Genomic DNA, 19,404 nt, shown 5'->3' on the forward strand with positions numbered 1-19,404 from the left:
GAAGGGCTCCTGGGACCCAGCAGACCAAATCTGTGGGTCAAAAGTTGAGCCAGCCTTGGGTTATGTCTCTCTCCTTCCTCTTTCTGGGGAGGTGGATCCATAGGCCCCCTTTGTCTGTATCCTCTTGTCCAGAGGCCTGAGTATTCAAAAGTGTCTTTAGTGTGGAGGAGGATGCCAGCAGTAGCAGCCACAGATTTTAACTCACAGTTTTGTCATCACAATTGGTTTCCTTTGTCCTTACCCCTTTTGGATGGTGGTCAGCCTTATCCTGGTGTCCTAAATCCTAGATTTTTCCCCCCAGTCCATTTCTGCCTATCCTCTAGCTATTTTTCTGGGGGAAAAGAGAGTCCCATGTCTTTCTAGTCCACCATCTTCCTGGAAGTAGGCATCTGATTCTGATACTGAGTTTAATCTTATGTTCACTTTCTTTCTCTATCCTAGCGATTTACCATTCATTAGCTGTGTGCTACCACTGTTCTTTGACTCTTAGTTCAACTTGTTTTTGATATTTAGGATTGCTTCTCTTTAAGTGCTCAAACCAGGGCTAAGGATCCTGTAATGGAGTGTTGGCCAGTATCCAAGGGCCTTGGGGGAGCCGTAAAGGCAACTGTTGGGAAGCGGACTTGGCCCAATGGTTAGGGCATCTGCCTACCACATGGGAGATCTGTGGTTCAAACCCTGGGCCTCCTTGACCTGTGTGGAGCTGGTCCATGCACAGTGCTGATGTGCGCAAGGAGTGCCCTGCCACACAGGGGTGTCCCCTGCATAGGGGAGCCCCATGGGCAAGGAGTGCACCCTTAAGGAGAGCCGCCCAGCGCAAAAGTTGTGCCCAAGAATTGTGCTGCACACACGGAGAGCTGACACAACAAGATGATGCAACAAAAAGAAACACAGATTCCAGGTGCCACTGATAAGGACAGAAGCGGTCACAGAAGAACACACAGCGAATGGACACAGAGAGCAGACAACTGGGGGTGGGGAGGGGAGAGAAATAAAGAAAAAATAAATCTTAGAAAAACAAACAAAAACAAAGGCAACTGTTTACCTCTTTTGTTCATTATTATTTTTCCCTTTTTGTGTACTTCCCTTGTATGGCCAGCAGGTGGCATTTTGACAGACCCCCTCAGCTCAACCCCAGGTGTCATGCTTTCAGTGTAACTCCACCCGCAGATGGTGCCAAAGCAGAGTCCTCAGCGCTGGCCAGGCCTCACAAACAAACTTTCTCAGAAGCTGTTCTCCTCCCTTGGCCAGCTACACCCTCCTTTCCTCTGCCTCCTCAGCAACCAGCCTGGGGCAGTAGGGAGGATGGTTTTGATACAGCAAATTATCTTTAGCCCCTTGCTTGCTCTCAGTGCAAAGAATGTAGGGGTCCTACAGGACCTGGAATTGGGAGATTCCTCCAATGGAGCTGACCAGGATCTACATTTGCTGTAGACTACATTTGCTGTAGTCTGTGTCCCTACCTCTCCCCATTTTGGGGGGAAGAGGACCCCCTGCAAGCCCCTCAATCTGTAGTCACTGTGGTCCACAGCTGCTTTACTCTGGAGACTCCTGTTTGCTCCAAGGGTTGGGGAATGAGCACCCACAGCCAGTTGAGACTCCTTTCCTTCACCCGTCTCTCCTCTGGGTGGTGTCTCATCTTCCTCTTATGTCCTGAGCCACAGAGCAGGCCTCCAGACCATTTCTGACAGTCCTCTAGCTATTTTTTTTCTGGTAGAGAAATGATCCCTCTGCCTCTCTAATCCTCCATCTGCGTGGAAATCAGCCAATTCCACATCCTTTTTCCTTTATGGATTGTGCTTTCTCCATCTTAGTTACAAAATTCTCTCCAAACCAAATCACAAAATTATTTTCCTACATTTTCTCCTAAGAATTTTTCAGTTTTACCTTCCATGTTTATTTTCATCTGAATTTGTGTGTAGGTATGATTCCAAATTAAACCAATTTTCTTAATATTTATTAAATAATGTATTTTCCTTGGTGATTCATGATACTAATTTTTGTCATGTATCAATTCCTCATGGACAAAATTGGCATATGGGTCTGTTTCTGTACTCTTCACCCTGTTCCCTATTGGTTCCCGCAACAGTACTGAAGCTGGCTAGTAATATAGGGAAACAATAGATGGATCTGGAACCTGGCAGAGAGTCTATGTGGACATCAATAACCTCCAAGATAGCTGCTGGAAGACCCCCACCCCCAATATTCTGCCATCCAGAACAAAGACTTCTTTTGGAAGCCAGGAGAAGCCCCAGGTATTCCCCAAGGACTTTATCATTGGGTCCTCACTGGGGGATTGATAGGTGGGGTAATCAATCAAAACAGCAAACAGCCAGAACTACTCCTCTGCCATCAGCAAAGGAGTGGAATAATTAACAGTTGAAAAAGCCAGGCACAAGGCATGAAGAAGCGCTCTTGCTCTCTTGCCTATGGACCTGTCCTGCCCTCTGTGCACCACTCTCACCATTTTTCCTCTACCATGTGGCCACGCAAGTAAACCTAGGGATTTGTAATCTCTAATGGGAAATTGTAGTCTGTTAATCAGCCTGCTTTATCACTTTTCAACCCCTTTCTCTCTACCTAGGACCCCTGATCTCTTATTTTCTTCCATTTCTCATTCCTCCCTGCCTGAATAAATTACTGACCTAACTCACCTGACGTGCTCTTGAAATTCATTTCTGCAGCATAGTCAAGAACCTAGATAAAATCTGGTAACAGTATCATATGCTTTAACAGTATTACTATGCATTAACTCTGAAGGCTTTGCAATATGTGTTAAAAGAAACCAAAGAAGACCTAAATTAATGGAAGGGCATTTCGTGTTCATGCACTGATGTACTAAATATTGTTAAGATATGAGTTCTACCCAAACTGATTTACAGATTCAATGCAATCCTTTTTTTGCCCTTTTTTGCATAAATGGAAAAGCCAATTATCAAATTTATCTGGAAGGTAAATTTTCCCTGAATAGCCAAAAATATCCTAGAAAAGAAGAGTGAAGTTGGAGGATTCATGCTTCCTGACCTTTAAGTGTAGTATGAAGCTACAGTGGTAAAAACAGTATGGTACTGGCATAAGGACAGATTGACAGTGGAACCAAATCAAGAACTTAGAAATAGTCCCTCATAACTATGGTCAGGTTATTTTTGTCAACTGTCAAGCCCACCTACCTGGGCCAGAACAGTCTATTAAACAAATGGTGTGGGGAGAACTCGATACCCATATCCAAAAGAAAGAAAAGGACTCCTATCTCATATCTTATACAAAAATTAACTAAAATGGATCAAGGACATAAATATAAAAGCTACAATCATAAAACTCCTAGAAGAAAATGTAGGAAAACATCTTCAAGATCTTGTCATAGGTGGTAGTTTCTTAAACCTTACACCCAAAGATAAGCAACAAAAGAAAAAAATAGATAAATGGGATCTCCTCAAAATTAAATACTTTGTTCTTCAAAAGACTTTGTTGGGAAGCAGATGTGGCTTAAGCAGTTGGGTGCCTGCCTACCACTTGGGAGGTCCCAGGGGTTTAGTTCCTGTTATGTCCTAAAGAAGAGGAGCAAGAAAGAAGGAGTCCCTGTGGTGTAGCTTCTGGAATTTCCGAAGCGATAGGAGTGTCTTTGTTATTGGGTGTATTTCCCCCCTCCCCCGCCCACAAACATTCTACATTATATGCTAACAAGATGACTCAGGGTGGGACCAGCCACCACAGAAGTCTAAGAGTGGGGGCTGGCGTACCAGAAAGACCATGTGATTAGAGGGTGGGAGTTTTGATGATCTTGACCTCTAGGAAAGGAAAGGGGGCTAGAGATTGAGTTCCACCAGGTGACCATTGACTCATTCAATCATGACTATGTAAATGAAGTCCAATAAAAACTCTGTACTCTGAAGCTTGGGTGAACTTCCCTGGTTCGTAATACACATCAGTGTGCCAGGAGGGTGATGTGTCCTAACTCCATGAAGAGAGGGCATCAGAACCTTTCCATTTGAAACATTCTCAGACTTCGCCCTAAGCATCTCTTCTTTTGCCTCCTTATTTGAATTCTTTTTGCTATAGTAAAACTGTAATCATTATGCATAGTGCTTTCCTAAGTTCAGTCATTCTAGTGAGTTATTGAACCTGAGAGGGTTCAATAGTCAAGGGAACCCCTGAATATGTAGTCAGTTGGTCAGAAGTATGGGTGGTCCTGGGAAACCCTGTACTTGTGACTGAGGTGAGGGCAGTTCTATGGTACAATGTGCCCTTCACCTATGAAGTCTGACCTAACTGTGGGTAGGTAAGAGTCAGAACTTCATTGCACTGGGTTAAAAGGTCGTTGCATTATGCATTTTGAAACACTTTGCCAAATTTCCCTCAACAGAAGTTGCACAGTAATGAGGGTCAGTTTTATGAGTCAACTTGGCTAGGCTATAGTCCCCAGATGTCCAATCAAATATTAATCTAGCTATTGCTAATAAAATGTTTTCTAGATGTGATTAAAGGAGATTATACTGAATAATCTGGGTGGTCCTAATCCAGTCAACTGAAAAGTTTTAACATCAGATTTGAGGGAAGTGGATGTGTCTCAAGTGACTGAGCTTCTGCCTACCACACAGGAGGTCCCTGGTTTGGTTCCTGCTGCCTCCTAAAGAAGACAGTGAGCTGGCACAACGGGTAGGTGTGGCAAGCTGACATAAAAGACACAACAAAGCAGGGAGCAGAGGTTCCCATTGCATCCTAAAGAGGACGAGCAAGACAGCAAGCTGACACAAGAGATAGAAGAAGAAAAACACAATGAGAGACACAAAGAAGGGAATGGATGGAGGTGGCTCAAGCAATTACGTGCCTCCCTTCCACATCAGAGGTCCCGGGTTCTGTTGCCGGTGACTTCTCAAGAAACAAGGATGATGAACAGACACAGCAAGAGCAAACAAGGGGGTGGGGAGAAATAAATAAAACAAATCTTAAAAAAAAAAACCCAAAAAACGGCAATTGAGGTTTCCTGAGCAAACTTTCCAAGTGTTTCCAGTCTGCCCTTCCTGATGTCCTGCCTTACAGATTTTGGACTTGCTTAACCAGTCCTCCCTCCCCTCAATTGCATAAACCCATTTTTGGTAATAAATCTAAATCTATACATTTATAAATAGATATATGACCTACAGGCTTTTTTTCTTTAGTGGAACCCTGACTGATAGACACAGTAACACTCTGGCAAGCTGCCCTGAGTCATTTGCATTGTACTGTGAATAGTAATACATTTTTATTGAAAGTGAATTTTGATAGAAGTACAATTGTGAGTATTCTTAGCAGAATGCCTAGCACACTGTTTATTTCTGTGTATTTTTTTAATGGTATGGGGAGAGTGGAGAGAGGAAAAAATGGATTACAAGCTTAAAACTTTATGAAATTAACTGAATCAAGCTTATTTCATGATTATGCCTAGGGCTATAATATATACAGTATATATTAATACAGCACTAATAATAAAAGCCATCTTTTATTGAGTTCCTTTAATTCCAGCTAATGGACTGGAACCTTGAACAAACAGTATGTGGAATCTCTGTAGAGTCCAGTAACCACAGAGCAACCAAGGTGACCTTTTAAAGTGTAAATTGGATTATATCATTCTCCTCACTTAAAATCTTCTAACAACTTGCCATTGCATTTAGAATAAAATCCAAATTTCTGATCTTGACCTATCCTTCTAAATGTATTCCCCTTCTCCATTTCCCTCCTTACATCCCAGACATATTGCCTTCTTTTTTTTTTTTTTTCCCCCCATTAACTATCCAGCTCTCCTTCCTAGGGGCTTTTGGATTTACTGTTCCCACAATCTTGGACATTCTTACTCCAGATTTTCCCAGGATTGGCTCCTTTCTGGGAAGAAGTTATGAAATCTTACCTCTTTGGAAAGGACCACTCTCAGCGGCTCATTCTTTTTCATTTTCCTTCAGGTAATCTACCCCATTACCATGTTGTTTTTTTCCCCTTCAGCGTAGTAAGTGCTGTTTGAAAGCATCAAATATATTGCATTTGCTTATTTGATATTCATCTGTTCCAACAGAACAATAACTAAGATTTATTCAGTCCTTACTATATGCCATACACTGTTCTAAGCACTTTACATATTATCAACCCATTTAATTTTTCACAAGCAATAAAGTAGGCACTATTAATATGGGAATAAAATGGGAATACTATTAATATTCCCATTTTATAGATGGAGGAGGAGGCAAATAAAGAAGAGGCTTTAAAACGGCAAAACTGCATCTCTCTTGCTAGAAATCCCAGGACGTCCTCTTGAGTCATGCACAGACCAAACAGTAGCAGCTCTCCAGGGATGGTGTTAGGAATGCATATTCTCAGGCCTCACAACCCGACCCACTGAATCATAATACATAGTTTTAACAAGATCCCCAAGGGAGTCCTAAGTTCAGAATCTGAGAAGCACAAGTTAAAAACTCATCCATTTTGTAAATCTCACCTCTAAAGTAATTCAACACACACATGCACACGACCTACAGCTGTACTCCAAGCCCAGGAAGACAGTCACACACAAGAGCAAGAATCCCTCCCCGACCCTGCCCCACCCCATTCCCTTCAGGTTTTCCTTCACTAAGCCAGTCACTGACTAAACCTAGGCTGAGTAGAGATTTGCAAACTGTCAGAGAAGGAAAAGGGAGGAGCTTTTGTCCGCTCAAACGCAACACCACACTTCTGACACAACACCATTGCACGCAGCGACCTTACCTTCTGCCCTTAAGAAAAATGGCGCCGGGCGTAAATGCACTTCCGGGTACGGAGCCAAACAGAAGAGGTATGGGAAAGAGACCGGAAGTAGACGCCCCTTTTCCACTCTTCAACTCGTCCCAGGATTCTGGAGAGGATGAGCTGGCCTTGGAGCAGTGGTCGAGCTGCTGTTGCTGGGTGACGAGTTGGAGCCGGGATCGCGTGAGTGCGAGCTTCCCTGGTCTTTGGCCGGTTCGGGAGACTCGGGGTGACCTTCGTGCGGCCGGGGACAGGGGTGGGAAGTTGTGCGTGGGGCGCTCTGTGACGAGGCGCCGCCGCCACGGTCTGGCGGGGAATGAGCGTGCGAGCCGGGCCGACCGCCCGGTTAGGCCCACGAGAGCGGCGCTCGGGCGGGTGACGGACCCGGTCGGGCTGGCGGCAGGGTCTGGCTTCGAGCCCTGCGGACGGGGCTCCCTCGCGGGGTGTGTAAGGCTTGTAAGGCCTTTCCCCGAGGTAGACGTTCATCTTTGGCTGAACTGGGTCGTTGTCCTCATCCTGCTTTTCCCACACAACTCCTGCGCAATCATTTCTTGACCCTTTATGGAGGGATCAGCCTTAATTTTGGCTACTGTGCCCCATTCCACGCGCGCACAAATACATATATACTAGGATTAGACTGGAGTGTGATTACTCGTCTAAGGTCTCTTTCGTAAGAAGCCACCAGAAAATAAATTTTATTTTAACCTACATGTCTTGAAGATTTTTGACGTTAAGCTTAATTCCCACTTTATGGGTCGCCTCATTTCTTTTGTAATGAGATGCTTTAAAAAATTTTATTAATTATTTTATAAAAGCTACATAGATCACATAAATGTTATATAAGTGTAGGGGATTCCCATATGCCCCACCCCCTACCCTCACACTTTCCCACATCAACAACAGCCTTCCTTAGTGTGGTACATTTGTTACAATTGATGAACACGTATTGGAGCATTGCCTCTAAGTGTGGATTACATTTTACATTTACATGTACATTATAATGTACAGTTTACATTATAGTTTAAACTCTCTTCTGTACAATTTTGTAAGTTATGACAAGATAAATAGAGATACTTCTTTTTAAAATCAGTATTTTTGTAATCTTGGGATTTTATTTCTTCTGCATCACCAGTTCCATTTCCACCTTCACCCACCTAGAGCTTCAGGTTGAGAAACTTAACAACTTATTGTTTGTGAACTTGGCCTCCTGTCATTAAACCATTTCCAAGATGTACTTAGGAGTCACATGCAGTCATATCTTAGCTGTAATTAGTTTCATTTTCACCAAAGGGAAATAGAAATTGCAACCAAGACTTTATTTAGCCAATAAATTTCACTTGTTTTAGTGAAGTAATCATTTAAAAGTAGTCTCTAGTTGTCTGACTCAAACATTTCTCCCCCCAAAAAAACAATTATCCAAAAATATTTTGGTAGTTTAATTTATCCCACTGGAGAGTTAATGGATGACACTAGAATTTATCAGTTAATTTTCATGTCTTTATTGTTTATTTTAATTTGTGTTTTTCTAATCTTTTCTTTTTTCCCTCAGTAGCATAATGGCAGAAACTGCATCTCCACTGAAGCACTTTGTGTTGGCTAAGAAGGCAATTACTGCAATCTTTGATCAGTTACTGGAGTTTGTTACTGAAGGATCACATTTTGTTGAAGGTTAGTTCCTCTAAGTTCTTAAAGAGATTACTAATGAAAAGGTGCTTTATTCTTCAACCTTAGTTATTGAATACATGTGTAGGACGTTGTATTATATACCATGAGAGATATCATAATAAATAAAACCCATCCATATACTCCAAAAGAGAATATTAAATGGGTATATTAATAACAAGAAATGAGTGCTTCCATGCAAGGTACTGCAGTAAGCACTTTATTAATGACTCCTTTAATCCTCCTTAACACTGAGCCAGTTTCTATTATACTCATTTAAAAGAAAAAGAAACCAAGACGTAGAAGTTAAGCAACTTGCTTAAGATCACATAACTTGTAAATGCCCAGACCAGAAAGTCAGGCAGTCTTTATATTTGGTAGTCAGGTAGTCATTATACTTATCTCCTGTCCAACACAGGAGCTAAGTAAGCCAAGGCCTTAGACCTGTCTTATCTTCCCAAATGAGGCTAGAATGCAGTAGGAAGAGAGGGAGATGGACTTTTCTTGAATGGTTCAGACAAAAGTGTGGAATATCTTAGGGAATGCTTTGGAGATAACTTGAAATCCTTTCTGGTTCTTAAGATTAAGTATGTACAGTGAAAAAAGGAATGATTTCACAAACTTCTTCAGTGATGATAGGCAAACATTCAGTAGTTTGGTAGAATCAAACCTTTCTTTTTCCCTTTTGCCTCTCCCTTATTGGATTTTGAGCTTCCTGAAGGCAAGGGTCATGCCTTAAAACACCAAACCTGACGCAATTCAAATTTTGCTGGTGAAAGAAAAAAATGTAGTGGTAAAGAATCTTGAAGTTTCCTATTTGGAAAGAATTTGAGCTGGCAGTGACTTTCGAATAATTTTTTCTAAAAAATTGTTAGGAAGAGAAAATGAAAACATAATCAATACCTTCTTTTATTGACCCTATTATGGATTGAGCTCCATGCTAGGAGATGGAAAATAGCTATTTAGAGTCTGAATTTGCTTCTACAAGTTTTAGAAGCTAAAAAAAATGTAGCAGAAAGAGGAAGAAAGTAAATCAGAAATAACTTAGAAGAGCAAGAAAAAAATGGTAAAAATGAAGGTAATGATATTTGGCCAATTTTTTTGTTATTCTCCAAACTGCATATATTAATGCTCTAGAAAATATAAGATGCAAATATAAGACCAATATGGTAGGTGAGCACTGGGTAGGGTTTTTTGTTTTAGGAGGTACTGGGGATTGAACCCTGGACCTCATACATGGGAAGCAGGTGCTCAACCACTTAGCTACATCCACTCCCCAGTGAGAGTTTAGTTTATCATTTGTTTTTAGGAGGTACCAGGGATTGAGTCCAGGACCTCGTTACGTGGGAAGCAGGTGGTCAGCCACTTGAGCTACATCTGCTCCCACTGGGTAGGTTTTGTTTTTGTTTTTAAAAATTTGTTACTTGTGGTTTTTTTTTTTAAGATTTATTTTTTTATTTATTTCTCTCCCCTCTCCCGTTGTCTGCTCTCTGTGTCCATTTGCTTTGTGTTCTTCTGTGTCGGCTTGCATTCTTGTCAGTGGCACCAGGAATCTATGTCTCCTTTTGTTGCATCATCTTGCTGCGTCAGCTCTCCGTGTGTGTGGCTCCACTCATGGACAGGCTGTGCTTTTTTTGTGCGGGGCAGCTCTACTTAAGGAGTGCTCTACTTGAGGAGTGCACTCCTTGCGCATGGGGCTCCCTTACACGGGGGACACCCCTGCATGGCACAGCACTCCTTGCACACATCAGCACTGTGCATAGGCCAGCTCACCACACAGGCCAGGAGGCCCTGGGTTTGAACCCTGGACTGCTTGTGTTGTAGGCAGACTATCAGTTGAGCCAAATCTGCTTCCCTTTTTTTAACTAATTTTTAGAACAGTTTTATGTTTACAGAAAAATCACGCAGAAAGCTTATGATTTCCATATAACCTCCCAACAGTTTTTCCTGTTAACAGTTTTCATTAGTGTGGTACATTTATCATAATTGATGAATCACTATTGTCCGAACCGGCGGGGGCGGATTCCAGGGGCCTGTGGAAAGAAGTGAAGGCAGGGGACAAGAAAGAATGGAGGCAAGACAGGATTCTGATCAATCCTCGTTTATTGGGGGTACAAAATGGGAATTTATACTGAGGGAAGGGAGTGTGTCCATAGGTGATAGGCTGGTTTTGTGGGTGGCAGACGTCCAAGGAGGGGATTGGCTGAAAGTTCGTGTCAGGTCTGCAGAGTTTTGCGTCTTGCGCATGCTTATCGCTGTGGTCACCAGAGTTGTGGCGGGAAGGGGAGAACAAAGAAACAAGGAGGAAGAAGAAGAAGGAAATGGCGGGGCAGGGCTGTAGTAGTTATGAGATCCGCCATGTTGTTGGAGGCTGTAATCAGACCTCACAGCGGGTGGCTCCCCACACACTGTTATTTTAATTACATTATTAACCGAAGTCTGCAGTCTGCATTAGGGTTTACTTTTTGTGTTACATAATTTTAAGAATTTTAAAAATTTTATTGTAATATATACACTATGTATTAATAAGCCAAAGGTGTGCAGATGCAAAATACCAGAAATTGGTTGGTTTCTATTTATTTGGGGTAAGAGCTTACAGATACCAGGCCATAAAGCATAAGTCACTTCCCTTATCAAAGTCTATATTCACGTGTTGGAACAAGATGGCTGCCGACGGCTGTGAGGGTTTAGGCTTCCTGAATTCCTCTCTTCCCAGGGCTTCTTTCCAGGCTTAGGGTTCCTCTCTTCTTGGGGCTCCAGCTTAAGGCTTCAGCATCAAACTCTAACATCAAAAAGCCCTTAACTCTGTCCTTTGCCATGCCTTTTATCTGTGAGTCCTTACCCACCAAGGATTAGGGACTCAATACCCTACTGGCACAAGAGGTTTACATAATTAGTCAAGTAAACCTGTGAATCCAGTATATTCTAATATGCCCAGAGGAAAAGGTTAGTTTACAAACATAGTCCAATGTTTCTTTTTGGAATTCATCAATAATATCAAACTGCTACATACTACATGAAATTTCCTGTTTTTATAGGTATCCATTATCAAAACTTACATCACTCCAAAGAGAAGCTCTGTACCAATTAAGCATTATCTCCCATTCCTCACCTCTGCCCCTCCCTCTGGTAACGTATTATAATTTCTGACCTTATGAAATTGCATGTTCTACTTATTTCATATAAGTGAGATCATACGATATTTGTCCTTTTGTGTTAGCTTATTTAACTCAACCTGATTTAAGGTTCATCCATGTAATGTAGCATGTGGTGGAACTACATTCTTTTTTTTCTTTTTTTTTTTTTTTATAGATTTATTTATTCCCCCCCCTTGCCTTCCTCCCACCTTGCTGTTTTTACTGTCTGTGTTGTCTTCTCATTCTCTCTCCTCCAGGATTCACTGGGATTCGATCCTGGAGACCTCCAATGGAGAGAGTTTCCTTGTCAATTGTACCACCCCAATTCCTGGTCTCTGCTGTGCCCTACCTTGACTCTCCCTTGTCTCTCTTTTGATGCATCATCATCTTGTTGCGTGATTCACTTGCGCGGGGCACAGGCTTACCGCGTGGGCACTCGTGCGGGCACTGGCTTCCCACACAGGCACGCTTTCTCTTCTTTTTCACCAGGAGGCCCCAGAGATTGAACACAGGTCCTCCCAGATGGTAGGCGGAAGGTCCATCACTTGAGCCACATCCACTTCACCATTCATTTTAAAAAAATACATATTTAATTAATTTATTTCTCTCCACTCCCTTGTTGTTTGTACTTGGCTGTGTCTGTTTATCTTCCTTGTTTCTTTAGGAGGCACTGGGAGCCAAACCTGGGACCTCTGATTTGTGAGGGAGGTGCCTAATCACTTGAGCCACCTTTGCTCCCTCTTCATTTTTACAATGAATGGTATCATATATACCATGTTTTGTTTATGCATTCATCTGCTGGATTGCAAATATCCGTTGAGTCCCTACCTTCAGTTTCAGTTCTTTGGGGTATATATTTAGAAGCAGAATCTCCAGATCATGTGGTAATTCTGTACTTAACATTCTGAGGAACCACTAAACTCTCTTTCACAGCAGCTGTACTGTTTTATATCTACTAATGATGAATGAGTGTTCCTATTTCTCTGCATCCTCTCCAGCACTCTCCATTTCCATTTTTTAAATAGTAACTATTCTAGCGGGTGTGAAATGGCATGTCGTTGTTGTTGTTGTTGTTTTTATTTCTCTCCCCTCACCCCCAGTTGTCTGCTCTCTGTGTCCATTCACTTTGTGTTCTTCTTTGACTGCTTCTATCCTTATCAGCGGCACCGGGAATCTCTGTTTTCTTTTTGTTGCGTCATCTTGTTGTGTCAGCTCTCCATGTGTGTGGCGCCATTCCTGGGCAGGCTGCGCTTTCTTTTGCGCTGGGCGGCTCTCCTTACAGTGCGCACTTCTTACGCATGGGACTCCTCTAAGAGGGGGACACCCCTGCGTGGCACAGCACTTCTTGCGCGCATCAGCGCTGCACATGAGCCAGCTCCACACAGGTCAAGGAGGCCCGGGGTTTGAACCGCGGACCTCCCATGTGGTAGGCGGACGCTTTATCCATTGGGTCAAGTTTGCTTCCCGTCGTTGTTTTGATTTTCATTTCCCTCAGTTAATGATGTTGAGCATCTTTTCATGTGCTTTTTGGCCATTTGGATATCCTCTTTGAAAAAATGTCTATTCAAGTTTTTTCCCCTTTTTTAAATTTGGTTGTCTTTTGCTGTTGAGTTGTAGGAGTTCTTTATATATTGTAGCTATTAAGCCATTATCAGATACATGGCTTAAGTGTTTTCTCCCATGCTCTAAGTTGTCCATTTACTTTCTTGCTAATGACCTTTGATGCACAGATGCACAAAGCTTCTGATTTTGAAGGAGTTCAGTTTACTTTTTTTACATTTGTTGTTTGTGCTTTAAGAATCCTTTGCTTAATACAAGTCCTTAATTATATTCTCCCCTATGTTTTTTTCTAGGTGTTTTATAGTTGTGGTTCTTAGATTTAGGTTTTTGATCCATTCTGAGTTAATTTTTGTATATGATATGAGGTGGAGCCCATTTTCATTCTTTTGCATGTGGATATCTAGTCTCTCAGAACCATTTGTTGAAAAGACTGTTCTTTCCCCATTGAGTGGACTTGGTACTCTTATCAACAATTGGCCATAGACTTGAAGGTTTATTTCTGAACTTTCGGTTCCGTCCCATTGGTCACTGTGTTTGTCCTTGTTTCAGTACCACACTGTTTTGATTATTATAGCTTTTCTTTTTTTTTTTAGGAGGTAGTGGGGATTGAACCCTGGACCTTGTAAATGGGAAGCAGGTGCTCAAACACTGAGCTACATCTGTTCCCAAATGAGGGTTGGTTTTTTTCGTTTTTTTATTTTTAGGAGATTCTGGGGATCGAACCCGGGATGCCGTACATAGGAAACTGGTGCTCAACCACTTGAGCTACATCTGTTCCTGATTATTATAGCTTTTTAATAAATTTTGAAATTGGGAAGTATGATCCTCAGCTTTTTCTTTTTCAATATGGTTTTGGCTCTTTGGGCCCCTTAACCTTCAATATGAATTTCATAATTGAGTATTTTTATCAAGAAGAAGAGCTGGATTTTGTCAGATGCCTTTTCTGCATCAGTTGAGATACAGTAAAGGTATTTGACTGAAAAAGGTATTCTTCCCCCCTTTATTCTGTTAATGATGGTGTATTACATTAGTTTTCTTATGTTGAACCACCCTTGAATTCCTGGGGTGAATTCCCCTTGGTCATGGTGTATAATCCTGTAATCCTTTTAAGGTGCTGTTGGAGTCCCTTTTCTAGTATTTTGTTGATTTTTGAATTTATATTCATAGGAGATAGAGGTCTGTAATTTTATTTTCTTGTGATATCTTTATCTGGTTTTGGCTTGGTATTAGGGTGATACTGGCCTCACAGAATGAATTAAGTGTTCCCGCTTCATTATTTTGGAAGTTTGAGCAAGATTGGTGTTTTTTCTTGAAATGTTTGATAAAACTGGGTAGGATTTAAATGAGAGAGTTTATCTCTAATTAGAACCATTCACATAGCCAAATCAATCTCCATACCTTTACTTTCAAAAAAAGCTAATAGAAATGCAAGAGTAAGATTATCTCCTATTCTTGAGGTATAAGCAGAACTATGAGGGACTTTTCTACTTTTCAAACCCAGGTTTTTCCAGCCAACTCCATCCATGGAGTGGGAGTGGGATTTAAGGCTGGGATGGACAGTTACTCCCAAACCTGACAGGCTGGGAAACAGTCTCCAGTTCTCTTTCTTTTCTGCCTTTTCATCTCAAACAAGCTGTTCTGTTCCATCCCTGTGGGATGCAGATGAAAAGTAATAAGGTGGCAAAGTTTTCCATAGTGTGAAGGTCTTGTTGGACCATAGGGTTATTTCTGAGGGGTTCCCATTCAAACCTCACTTTTTCTTAGCATGTGGATGCCCCTTCTTAGCTCAAGATATGTAGATCTGTCTAGGGTTGAACAATAGGTCCTAGTTTCTGTGTTCAGAAATAGACTTTTTTGTCCCAGGTGGGTATTTTGTATTTTTGACATCTAGATGAATAGGAAATACCCTTTTGTTTGGCCCCTGCCCTACACAAGAAATGCCTTCTTACAGTGCTTTTCTTAGAGACCCTAGTCATTTTTGTTAATTTTGAAATTTTTATGACTCATTGCAATGAGGCATGCAATTTCTGTCAAATAGTCACATTTCTAACTAGGGATCTTTTTATTTGTCAAATGGCATTTTAATATTATGGAACAAAGCCAAAATAAATGTATATAAATACTAGGTATTCCATTGTATAGTTAACTTAATATTCGTTTATATCACTTTTTAAAAAAAAAATGCATTTCCTTTTTGCAGCAACATATAAGAATCCAGAACTTGATCGAATAGCCACTGAGGATGATCTGCTAGAAATACAGGGGTATAGAAACAAACTTTCTGTCATTGGTGAGGTGCTGTCTCGGAGACATATGAAAGTGGCATTTTTTGGCAGGTAATCCCTTATTATTTCTTCTCAAAGTTTGTTTCCAGAAATTGTTTTTTCTTTGGTCATACTCCAAGCTTTGTTTCTGATGTTTCAGCAAATGATATTCAACCCCTTTCCCCATCACACTTTCTGCTTGAATATAAAATGTTAACGCTGTTAGCATGTAAAAAATTTGTTCATCTTAGCTCCCTGATGAAAAATAAAGGTTTACGAAGATTAGTTATATTTTATCTTTTAAGGATTCTCAACTCTGAGAACTGGATATTATCCAGTTTTAAGAACAAAATACAGGGAAAGGGACATGGCCCAGTGGTTAGGGCGTCCATCTACCACATGGGAGGTCTGCGGTTCAAACCCTGGGCCTCCTTGACCCGTGTGGAGCTGGCCCATGCGCAGTGCTGATGCGCGCAAGGAGTGCTGCGCCACGCAGGTGTGTCCCCCGTGTAGGGGAGCCCCATGTGCAAGGAGTGCACCCATAAGGAGAGTCGCCCAGCGCGAAAGAAAGTGCAGCCTGCCCAGGAATGGCGCCGCCCACACTTCCCGTGCGGCTGATGACAACAGAAGCGGAGGAAGAAACAAGACGCAGCAAATAGACACAGAGAACAGACAACCAGGGGAGGGGGGGAATTAAATAAATAAAATAAATCTTTAAAAAAAAAAAAAATGAAATACAGATAAGTGATTTGCATAATTTGTGACTTACTCTTTTAAGTTTATGTTGATTATCAGGTATGTCTTCCAAAAGGATTCTTAACCCTATGATTCCCAGGAGGAGAGTAGAAAACCCTGCACTTCATGTAGCTATCTGGAGTGAAGGAGTGATTTGCCACAGCTTATACATTTATTTAATACTCGTTTGTTAACTACCTGTGTACCATGCACTGTTAGATGCTAGAGATTCAAAGAAAATTGACTAGCTCCACACTTGATTGCTCAAATATATGTTCCAATAAAGACATTTATTTATGCAATAAACTGACCTCCCAGGCTTTATAAAGTATTTCCAATTTCCGGGCTTTTGCACTTGCTATTTCCCCATACCTAGAAATCTCTTTGTTCTATCTTATTACCTTCACTTCTCAGCCTAAATTACTGCCTCGGATGTCTTCTCTGACTACCCAAATAAATTACTTTTCAATTATTGTCTGTTAAAGCACCCCATTCATGTCCTTCAAAACTTCAGAGAGCTCTGTTTTTTTAAGTTTTTTATTTTTTTATGTTTTTTATTGTCTGCCTCTACCACTTGATCATATCATGTGCCTGCACGCCCTTACACAGAGTCTGGTATGAGGTTTGTCCATAAAAGAGGTCAGTAAGGGTGCAGAAGGAGTGGTGGGGAAGAAGCCCCCTGGAGAGGTGATGACTCAACCTCTTCTACTTGAGAAAGAGAAATAGGTATTAGCTTTGATGTGGAAAAGGTGCAGAGGTCCATTTTATACAGTGAGCCACAAATTGAGAGAGAGAAATGGTGTGTTTAAAGAATTACATATAAGTAGTTGAATTTAGGGTATTAGAGAGCAGTGGGAAAAGAAAGAGAATAGAGAAGTAAGCAGTGGCCAGATCATGAAGGATCTTTTTTTTTTTTTTTTTTAAATAATCAAGAGCTGTTCTGGATTGGATGTTAACAATTATAGTCTTGCATATAATGGAGAAAATGGATTGAATGATGGTAGGAGGTAGGCGACAGTTGGAGTAATCCAGGGAATATATTAATATTATAAGAGCCCGGTTGTGAAGTTAGAGAGGAAAAGTTGATAAAAGAGATTATGGAGTAATTAGACTTCCCTCGTGATTATCTCAGGGAGGTTAGATAAGATTCAGGGATTACTTGACTGAGTGCCATTCATTGAGGTGGGTTTAGGAAAAGGAGGTGCTTGGTTTTTGATGTATCTGGATGTGCCTCTATAATACTCATTAGGCATTCAAATGGAATTATCCAAAAGGCAATTGGAGATGTAGGATGGGAACTGAGAGTTATAGTTGGGGGAAGAAACTTAACAATGTTGGTGATTGAGATCATTGATGTTGATGAGGTAATCCAGGAGGGAGTATGTAATGAAAAGGAAAAACAATGTTAGAATCAGGGAGAGAAAGAGCTACCTTCAGTGAATTCAAGATGCCAGAGAGGTGGGGGAAAAAATTAAGGATTTTCTTTTTAATGTTTTGGGAAGGCAGAGTGTCAGAGTATTTTGAAGTTTAATATGTACGGGAATCACTCTCGGAGGACTCCAGAGAGTAATTCTGTGGATACACAGTGGGCCTGAGGAATGTTTTGACAGGCACCCAGGAATTCTGATGTGGGGCGGGGGTGTACAAACTACTCTTGTGGATCACTACAACAAGGCTTTGTACAGTGATAGGAAGGATTCATTTTAAGGAAAAGAACAAATAATTGCTAGGTCATGGATGACCTTGTAGTATGTAATATAGTAGCAATAGAAGCCAGTGCTGAGTTAACTGAGATAAAATAGTTGCTTGGGGAATTAGTAGGAGAAGATTCCACTCAGGAAAAGAAGTGAAGGATATACAATAAAAATAGTATACTCTTTGCATTAGTCAGCCAAAGGAGTGCTGATACAAAATACCAGAAGCCTCTTGACTTTTTATAAAGAGTATTTATTTGGGATAGGAGCTTACAGATACCAGGCCATAAAGCATAGGTTACTTCCCTCACCAGAGTCTATTTCCATGTGCTGGAGCAAGATGGCTGCCAACATCTGCCAGGGTTCACACTTCCTGGGTTCCTCTTTTCCCAGGGCTTTCTTATTTCCAGGCTCAGGGTTCCTCTCCTTTCAGGGCTTGCTTCTCTTTCCTTTGTGTGCTTATTTCCCAGGGCTCAAGCCAGCTTAAGACTTCAGCATCTTAAGTCTTTCCCTAGCCATGCCTTTTATCTGTGAGTCCCTACCCACCAGGGGGTGGGAACTCAATACCCTACTTATGGGGCCCAGTCAAACCCTAATTATAATTTAATCACACCCAGGTACAGACCAAGTTACAAACATAATCCAGTATCTATTTCTAGAATTCATAACTATATCAAACTGCTACATTGTTTTTGCAATGAAATAAAATAATCTTAGCCCAAGAAGGTCAAGGCAGGTTTGTGTAGTATACAGTGTTTTATGTGCTATGAAAAGACAGGATTCGGGCACACAATGGCCTCAGAAGTTTGGGTTGACTAATTTGAAAGCAAGGCCCTGGGGTAGGTGTGAGTTGTCCTTGGAGTTCAGAACCATCATAAGTGTTCTGGATACTGTGACTGCGTAACAAATGACTCAAACTTTAGCAGTTTAAAAACAACCATTTTATTATGCTCACAGATTCTGTGCATCAAGAATTCAGATAGGGCACAGTGGGGAAGGGTTGTCTTTGCTCCATGATGATTGTAGCCTCAATTGGGAAAACTAGAAGGTTGGTGGTGAATCAGTGATTGGAGACTGGGAATCATCTGAAGGCTTCTTCACTCATATATCTGATACCTGAGCTGGAATGATTCAAAGACTAAGACTGTGAACTAGAACCTATACAGACTTCTCCATTTGGCTTGATTTCCTCATATTATGACAAACTTCATGTAGCTGGACTTCTTACATGGTGAGACTCCAGGTACACATGTTCAGTGAACAAGACCCAGCTGCATTGCCTTTTATGATTTAGCAATGGAAAGCGCCCCGTGTCACTTCTGGCATGTTATTTTTGTCATGCATATCACAGCAGTGACAAACCAGCCAAGATTTAAGGGGATCAGATATTAGATGCATTCTTATGATGGGAAGAGTGTTAAAAGAATTTGGGGGCTGTGCTTTCAAATTGCCACAAGAAGCAAGAAGTTACATAAGATAGAAAGGTCAAGGATAGCTTTATGGACAATATGGAATTTATTTTCTCCCACTTTATTTTTCTAAAATGTGCTTTGCTAATACATGTATAAATCAAGTTGGAATTTTTTTTCATGAAAAATGCAA

The 19,404-nt window shown here is 41.3% G+C and overlaps 1 protein-coding gene and 1 long non-coding RNA gene across 13 annotated transcripts in view; one reads left to right on the plus strand and one right to left on the minus strand.

The window, feature by feature from the left end:
* Nucleotides 1-1,071: 1,071 nt before the first annotated feature.
* LOC139438873 (uncharacterized) lies at nt 1,072-6,817 on the minus strand. The gene is made up of 2 exons (XR_011648614.1): nt 6,733-6,817; nt 1,072-5,987 (listed from the first exon to the last, which is right to left on the minus strand). It is a non-coding gene; the product is annotated as an uncharacterized lncRNA (long non-coding RNA).
* MFN1 (mitofusin 1) overlaps nt 6,738-19,404 on the plus strand; it is a 45,875-nt gene continuing 33,208 nt past the window's right edge. For 4 of the 12 annotated variants that reach the window (XM_004478971.5, XM_058295372.2, XM_058295371.2 and 1 more), the window contains exons 1-3: nt 6,793-6,933; nt 8,303-8,418; nt 15,310-15,445. In XM_004478971.5, the coding sequence (XP_004479028.1) occupies nt 8,307-8,418; nt 15,310-15,445 (248 nt within the window). In that variant the 5' untranslated portion in view covers nt 6,793-6,933; nt 8,303-8,306. Of the gene's footprint in view, nt 6,934-8,299; nt 8,419-11,450; nt 11,542-15,309; nt 15,446-19,404 lie in introns of all 12 variants that reach the window. The other 8 variants (XM_004478970.5, XM_023584787.3, XM_058295374.2 and 5 more) reach the window with 5 other exon arrangements.

The sequence above is a fragment of the Dasypus novemcinctus genome, chromosome 4 (genome assembly GCF_030445035.2).
Source record: "Dasypus novemcinctus isolate mDasNov1 chromosome 4, mDasNov1.1.hap2, whole genome shotgun sequence".
In the NCBI taxonomy this organism is placed as follows: domain Eukaryota; kingdom Metazoa; phylum Chordata; class Mammalia; order Cingulata; family Dasypodidae; genus Dasypus; species Dasypus novemcinctus.